An 8,295-nucleotide genomic window follows, 5' to 3' on the forward strand; every position below is an offset into this window, starting at 1 on the left:
TTGCTTACTTTACAAAACTAATCTCTTCATGTTGGATAAACTCCATATTTCTGAATCTTTTTTCTGATCACTGATTCATTCTACTTTCAGTCTTATAAATACAGTATTTAAAGCTCAAAATGACTTGTAACTTTTATACTTTTCAAAATATAAACTACATTTACACATAGGCCTATTTCCTACAAAGAAATACAAAGATGTTCCTTCAGAAATATGGTTCTCTTTTAAATTTGCTAAATCAAATCTTTTTGTGTCTTCTTGTTTCTTTTTGTTCTTACCATTCTGCTGATTTTAGATATCCTTTTGCTACTTTAAACATTTTTCTTCTTTTTTATTTGAAGCTTGAGTTGTCCTTTTTAGCTTAAGGCTAGTTTTGTTTTGTTTTTATCTTTTCTATTACCATTTGCCAGTATTAGCCCTTGATTTTTAGCCTTTAGACAACGTTTTTCCTTATTTTAGCTTTCAGTAGTTTAACTTTCAGCTTGCATTTAGCTCCTTTTAGCTTTTAGCTCATGTTTTTTTTCTTAGCTTTAGGTGGTGCTTAATTATTTTACCTTTCAGCTACTGTTTTGCTCATCTTCAGCTTTTTGCTTAGCTACTTTCAGCTAAAACATCATTGCTTTTAGCTTATATTTAATGTTCTGCTTATATTTTTAACTATTGTTCAGCAACTTATTTTAGCTTATAGTTATTGTTTTGCTAATTTTTAGCTTTTAGCTATTGTCCAGCTATTTTCAGCTAAAACATTTCTATTTTTAGCTTATAGTTAGTGTTTTGCTAATTTTTAGCTTTTAGCTACTGTCCAGCTACTTTCAGCTGAAATATCACTGTTTTTAGCTTATAGTTAGTGTTTTGCTAATTTTTAGCTTTTAGCTATTGTCCAGCTACTTTCAGCTAAAACATTTCTATTTTTAGCTTATAGTTGGTGTTTTGCTCATTTTCAGCTTTCAGCTACTCTCCAGCTACTTTCAGCTAAAACATTTCTATTTTTAGCTTATCATTAGTGTTTTGCTAATTTTTAGGTTTTAGCTACTGTCCAGCTACTTTCAGCTAAAACATTTCTATTTTCAGCTTATAGTTAGTGTTTTGCTAATTTTTAGCTTTTAGCTACTACCCAGCTACTTTCAGTGTTTTGCTAATTTTTAGCTTTTAGCTACTGTCCAGCTACTTTCAGCTAAAATATCACGATTTTAGTTTTTAGCTATTGTTTTGCTTCTTTTATCTGTAACAACTACAATTTTCAGCACAGTCAACATTCAGATAGCTAGTTCTTTTGCTGGTTTTCTCTATGGTGAGCTTTTAGCTGATCTTTTGCCAGTTTTAGCTTTTAGAAATAAATTATAGCTTCTTCAGCAATTTTCAGCAAAGTCATCCAGTGCTCAGCTTTCACTCTGCTTTTTTTTTGACAGAAAACGTGCTTTCTCTTGTTGTTTTCGCTCAGTCTGTGACCCCCACCTCCTCCTGTGAGCGGACCCTTTTATAGTCAGGTCTGCACTGCCAGGTATTCAAAAATGTGCAGCAACAGAAGGAAAACACAGACTTTCCTCCTCCTCCTCCTCCTCCTCCTCCTCTTCCTCCGTCTGACTTTGGAAGCAACAGTGGCATTCCATTCCTGAGAGAAATATGCAGAGTTGTAGCCCAGCAGTCACAGGATTTCTCTTATTTTAAATGCAGTCAGGAACGTCACAAGTTATTCTGGGTAATTAAGTAACAGAGATAAATATGTTTAGCCTTTAGCCTTATTAGGCCGCTGCTTTTAATCATTTCAGTTCATGTTTTTTGGTATGAGAAGTTTCAGAACAGATGAACTTTAAAACTTTGGGTCGCATCAGGTCAAACAAGAAATCTCCCTTAAAAAGCTGAGAAACTCATGAGTTCCTTTGGTGTAGCAGAAATGCACAATCCGTTCAGGTGACTGTTGTTTTGGTTAAATCGTGAAAATGTTATGTTCAGTCATGTGGGATCACAAGATGGAACTCTCAGAGTAAATGTGAATGACTCTCAGCTACCATGATAGCAAATTATAGCTCAGTTTCTGTGAAATGAGCTGAATTATATCCAGTTTGTGTAACATTGACTGATTTATGATTAATCTCAGTTGACAAAACAAACTGTAAAAAGAAATGTGAAATATAGTCTTTAAAACTCCAAACAGGAGAATATTTTTGCCATTTGTGTGTCCTATCTCTAATGTTATCAATGTCCATTTTAGGTCAAAAGCAGCCTCATTACTGAATCACTTTTGCTTTTGTGATGCTTCTTTTTATGGTGCTATTTTTGATTTCAGTAGAGAGAGAGTGGGGGGGAAAGAGTCGAAAGAGGAAGCCCACACAAACAGAAGCCCTCACGCAGAGTCAGACTCACGATGAGGTTGATCTTTACTCCATCACTCGTGGTTAATAAGTGACGAAACAATGACGAGCGTCCACTCACTGCAACTTTTTTTAACGTAATTAGAAAGAAAAAATGTGTTGCAAGCTGCTTCAGTCATGGGCGTGACGTCAGATAAAAATAGTTCTTACAGGAGATACTGAGTCACTTTTAATCTCTAAGCAATTAAACAATCAATTCCTCAAGTTTTTTTTTTCTTTTTCTTCCTCGGGATTTGTGCGGTTTTAGCAGATCCACCTCAGGCAGCAGTGGAAAGTGACTCAGCAGATGAGCATGCGAATCACATGTGGAATCAGTTGTTTACAAAAGATGGTGGGCCTGATTGTTTCATGTGCGTTGCACCACAGTTTTTTTTTTTTTTGACCAAAAGAGCAAACAAACCCAGATGAGTAAGCTGCTTTGTGTTCTGAGCTCATGTTGACTTGCATCACCGCCACGGCAACGCAGCAGTTCCTCTCAACATCCTTCGAGAAACCTGTTCACATTTGCTTTCAGCTGATTTCAAACACATAATCAAATAAAAAAAAATACTTTATTGATCCCAGAGGGAAATTAGGTAAATGGGATGACATCAGTCCAAAAAAAAAAACAACAACAGGAGATGGAGATTTTATTATCCTGGATGGAAGATATAAAACGTTGAATCCACTGTGATGGCGAATCCTTCAGAGTGGATTCTCGACACTGAATGTGATCTTTGTTGGTGGACCCCGTCAGTCGGTGGAGTCTCCAAGTGAATCCTGGGGTGTAACAATCTGATCCAACTACGACAAACCTGGTGTGTCTGGGACGGCGCGACCAGAGACCTACACGCCGACCCCTGGTCATCGGGATTCGAACAGGCCACTTTGGTTGTCAAGTGATGTGAAACGACTTAAGATTATAGACATGATGGGATGAGATAATATCAAATTGCTATAACTTAAAGTCAATCATCATCATTAAAGGTGAGATTACATAAAATGAGACCGCGCTGATTTGAAAGGAGCTGACTCAGAAATTTGTGTTGAAGAAATGTTTTTTTTAATCCCAGAGACTAAACTAAGATTATGTTTATATGCTAATATAATGACATTTTTAAAAATGGACAGTTGTAGTCATTTTGGTTAAAAAATACTTTTGTTTTATGTGWTTCTGCCTTTCATGGAGCATGTGTTGTTTATGATTATTACATTATAGCAAAGTAGCTGTAAAACTGTCCTATGTTGGGTCGTAAATGTGCGTCCAATGATTCATTTCTGAGACTTTTRARTYAGATCAGTCCAGTGGTTCATGYGATAATTTGCTAACAGACACTCACACATTCATCCACAGACACGAGCAAAACCAGGCTCGCCTCTAACCTTTCGGTAGAGGTCATTAAACAAGACACACGTTTCGTTCTGTGTCTCCTGCGCAGTCGGGCTAAACAATGAGATCAAACCTGTGGGGATTCTGGTCCAGATGTTTGATCACAACACAACACAGATCCTCTGAAATGACAGCGTGCCTCAGATTCGGCGAGGTTTCTGTCAGGTCTTCTTGCTGTGGGGGTCTCTGCGGGCAGGCTTGGGTTACAGGAAGTAACACTGAGTCACTAAACCTTTTTTTTTTGGTGAGTCAGACTGTTGAACAGAGAAATCTGATCTGGAACAAAGAGGCCCCCTGTTGTAAGGGGATCAGTTTTCCTTCCAAGTGCTTTCAGTTATTYGTGAGCAAAACGCTGACTCTGACCACACAAGAGTTTGATCTAAATGCATTAAAGGCCTAGCATTTTTATAAATGAATGCATGTCGCCCACCATCCTATCAGAGTTTTGAACTAAGATTGTTCCAGGGAGAAAGAGAAATCACGACAGMCCCTGGAGCAGTGTGGCTATCCTGACTGGGCTTTCCTGAAAGCAGACAGGAAACACAGACAGGATTCCATGCAACCTTCAGGTGAAAATGAAGACCCCAAACCCAGACCCAAACCAGTGGTTATTCCGTATGTTGCGGGTGTTTCGGAGAAACTGAGACGTTTATTTTCTAAACATTGATGTCCCAGTAGCTTTCAAACCCCAAAACACATTACGGCAAAGGCTGGTTCACCCCAAAGATCCGGTGTCCCYGCACAAACAGAGCAATGTTGTATATGCTGTTAAGTGCCAGGAGGACRGCGACCAGTTATACATCGGGGAAACAAAGCAGCCACTGTTCAAAAGAATGTCCCAACACAGACGAGCTACATCTAATGGCCAGAACTCTGCAGTTTTCACTCATTTACAGGCCAGCGGTCACTCTTTCAGAGATGAGGATGTTCTCATTCTTGATAGAGAGGAACGTTGGTTTGAGAGAGGAGTAAAAGAAGCCATTTTTGTAAAGAAAGACTGTCTGTCATTAAACAGAGGTGGAGGCCTCCGCTTTCAGTTGTCCCCCTCCTACAGTGCTGCTATTGCCAGTATCACTCCACCCCCTGTTAACAATAGGTGTTAATTAGGTGTCAACGATAGCCATGTGATGTGAGTATCAGTCACATGGAGGCAGGGCTTAAAAGCCTGAATTTTGCCTGAAACTCTCAGACTGAAGAAGTCTCTTGGAGAAGAGACGAAACGTTTCATTAGAGAAGAACCCGTCCAGAAGACCTATACAATTTTTTTCTTTTTTTTACCTGGATTACTGAGATGCATCAGGACAACTAAGATTGTTTTTATAAGAGATGATGTCATTYTTTTGGTCACTGAAAATATCATATGCAATAAAGTGTGTTGTGATCCTCTCAGCTACTACACCATTAAGTTATTCTTATGCTCTTATTTACACAGAATCACCACAGAATGGGGAAAAAAACACTCAACTCACAAGTTTTTTTTTCCAGAACCAGCTCACTGTGAGCTCTACATCATCCTAAAAGCTGAAGAATTGTTTTTGCACATTTGAAGGCTTTCCCCCCCCATGTGACCCGGGATTTAATTTAGAGCTTTTACTGGACATTCCACTGACTTCACCAAAATGTGAAAACACTTTACGTAACCTGCTGGCAGCTCAGAGCTGCACGGAGTCGGAGAGGCAACACGGAGCAGCAGCTGGAGCAGGTTACCCTGCAGCTGCACTGAGCTGGATCCCTCTGACTGAGAAAGCAGAACGATTCAAGTGTGCTTCTTCTCTGCAATGAGACAGATCTTTTATACTCAAAGCTGAGTGTCCAAAGAACGAGGAGTTCATTGTCACTGTGCAGAAGGGGACTACATGAATAAACAGAAATAAAAAAAGAAAAATAATCTGAGAAGCTTTGATTTTTTTTTAAAGAAATGGAAATCATTTTAAAGAACTAATCCACTGCTGACACCTTGAAGTTACCTTAATTTTAATGAATAAAAAAAAAACAGCAGATTAAATAAATGACTTGAAAAATAAAGATGGCTTTTAGATGGGAATTTGACTAAAATTACACAATGCATGCATGCAATATTACAGATGCTGTGTGATGTCCAAAATCAACTTATGAATTAATGTCTGTTTAGATTTGCGCAATGGATTTTATTTGATTACACACAATAATGGACCAAATATGAAAAGTTGAATTCATTGTGCATTTTGTGTAAGGCAGAGTAAACTCAAGATAGTTCACATATTTTAAAATCCTCCTTTTAAAGTATTATTATTTTTTAATACAGACATTCTTTGTGATTCAGACCTGCAGGAAATTTCCAAAATGTTGCGCTGGTTAACCATAAAGTATTTTTCCACTGTGTGTCAGTCCAGGCCAGATGCCTTCAAGGCCAAAAAAGTTGCCTCAAAATAACGTTACTTAACATTTCTTTACTATTTCTATGCAACACTTTGGCAAGCAGCAGTTGTTTTTAAATGTTTAAAAGATCTTCATAAAAACTTGAGTTTGTTTTTGAAGTTTTTTATAACCTTGTAAACTATTTTAAATTTAAGTTTAAAACAAATCATTTAAATACACACGGTATTTGTATAAAATAAAGTTGAGTTTTATTTCCCTCTAGCGGTAACATTGAATGATTCTGACTTGACTCTTATTTTGAAGGAAGTAACCGGAAATGAGACTAATATTACAGTTTAACTTGACGAAGTACAGTTGGCGAAAGTCCACAACAGCGCACGTACAAGGCTGACTTTCAGAGGTACGTGTACGTATTTGTAGAAATTAAATTATATATTAAGTTTATTATAACAAAGTATTTTTTGTCCGATTTTTAAAATTGTAGCTGTGTAATGACAAACAGCATTTCCGGTATAGAATTTCAACGTAAAAGGGTTAAATTTGTGGAAATTATTATTATTATTATTATTTTTTTTTTTTTACCAACTAGTGTGTATAAACACACAGCTGATCCGTTCACGGACACACGGGAAGACAGTGAATAATAATAGTAAAAATAAAGAAAGGACAAGCGGAAAACGTTTCTCATTGGTTTTTAATTGACGTTACACCACCCAGGCACAAGATGGCGCTGTGTTGTTTTTACTGACAGCAGACGAAGAATCGCAACAGCGGCTCCTTGTATTCCTTTTAAGACGGTAAATGTTAATTTTAATATGAAGTAGTTCGTTGTTGTCTGGCTCGGTCGGTCACATAAACCGTAAATATGTTTAAACACGCTTCCGTGTTGATGTTACAGAGAAAAATTATTTGACAACTGTTAAAGTTAAAGTACCCGTAATCCCGTGAAGTTAGCTCAAGTTGCTAAAAGCCAGAATACATACAGCAGACAGTTGCTAGCATGTTTTTGTTGTAATCTGTTATTTTTCTTATGTGTGTAATATAGTCAGAGATGTAATGAATCGTGCACAGGCTTTCTAATTACCATGCCCGAGATACTAAAATTATTCTAAACTAATGGATGGTGCTTTGTGTGTGTTTTATATCATTTACAGGCTCTTCTTTCAGCCAAGAAATGTCACTTGCTTTTTGATCAACTTGCTCGTAAAAATGAATCGAACAAAACCTGCGACTTTGAGACGCCCTAGTACTGCTAAACCATCAGGTTTGACGTTTTCACAAATCGCTTTTTTTATTTTTATTTATTTTTTCATGTGAACATTAACCTCAATGTAACTGTGGCATTTGTCTGCTTCAGGTCATCCTCCACCAGGAGATTTCATCGCCCTAGGTTCTAAGAACCAGGCCGCAGAGCCCAAAGCGCCCCCTGTCCTCCTCAAGCCAGCATCCACTGGTTTACCTGCTGACCGGAAGAGAGAGACCACCTCTGCTTTGCCCTCCTCATCTGGTTTGTCCAACCTCACCAAAAGATCCAAACTATCTACCACCCCTCCTGTCAGTTCTCTGGGACGCCTTGCTGATGTCGCAGCCGTGGACAAGAGGGCGATATCACCCTCGATAAAGGAGCCGTCAGTGGTGCCTATTGAAGGTAAATCATTAGTGTTGTGTCTGTAATTCTCAGAGGTATACATTCCTACAAACCCTCAGTTTCTGACAGATTACACTTGGACAGTATCTCCCGCAGTGCTGCTGGACGAGATTGAAGCTGCAGAGTTAGATGGAAACGATGCTCACATTGAGGGATTGCTGTGTGGAGCAGTGAAACAACTAAAGATGAACAGAGCCAAACCTGATACCACACTGTACCTCAGTCTCATGTTTTTGGCCAAAATCAAGCCCAACATCTTTTCCACTGAAGGGATTATTGAGGTGAGACCGTCAACTCTGTGAGGTTTTGATATATAAAACTCCAAAGAAAAGCTGTGTTTAGGGCTGCAATGAGTAATCGATTAATCGACGACTAATCAATTATTAAAATAATCGATGACTAATTTAATAATCGATTAATCTTTTTTTTTTTTGTTCTTTACTTTGTTTTTCTCTCCAAACTGCTTTGACACKTTCCACTGCCACATCTGCCTTTCTGTCCTTGACACACATGCACAGTAGTGGTAACTGTGGTAGGCCGTGGACGTC

At 38.2% G+C, this 8,295-nt stretch overlaps 1 protein-coding gene across 2 annotated transcripts in view; it reads left to right on the forward strand.

Annotated features, from left to right (window-relative positions):
- The first annotated feature begins 6,823 nt into the window (after positions 1-6,823).
- The window catches only part of ints1 (integrator complex subunit 1), a 28,193-nt gene continuing 26,721 nt past the window's right edge, over positions 6,824-8,295 (forward strand). For both annotated transcript variants that reach the window (XM_014023648.1, XM_014023656.1), the window contains exons 1-4: positions 6,824-6,896; positions 7,254-7,363; positions 7,457-7,747; positions 7,832-8,028. In XM_014023648.1, the coding sequence (XP_013879102.1) occupies positions 7,309-7,363; positions 7,457-7,747; positions 7,832-8,028 (543 nt within the window). In that variant the 5' untranslated portion in view covers positions 6,824-6,896; positions 7,254-7,308. The remainder of the gene's footprint in view (positions 6,897-7,253; positions 7,364-7,456; positions 7,748-7,831; positions 8,029-8,295) is intronic.

This window comes from Austrofundulus limnaeus, unplaced genomic scaffold, assembly GCF_001266775.1.
Source record: "Austrofundulus limnaeus strain Quisiro unplaced genomic scaffold, Austrofundulus_limnaeus-1.0 Scaffold4, whole genome shotgun sequence".
Classification (NCBI taxonomy): Eukaryota; Metazoa; Chordata; class Actinopteri; order Cyprinodontiformes; family Rivulidae; genus Austrofundulus; species Austrofundulus limnaeus.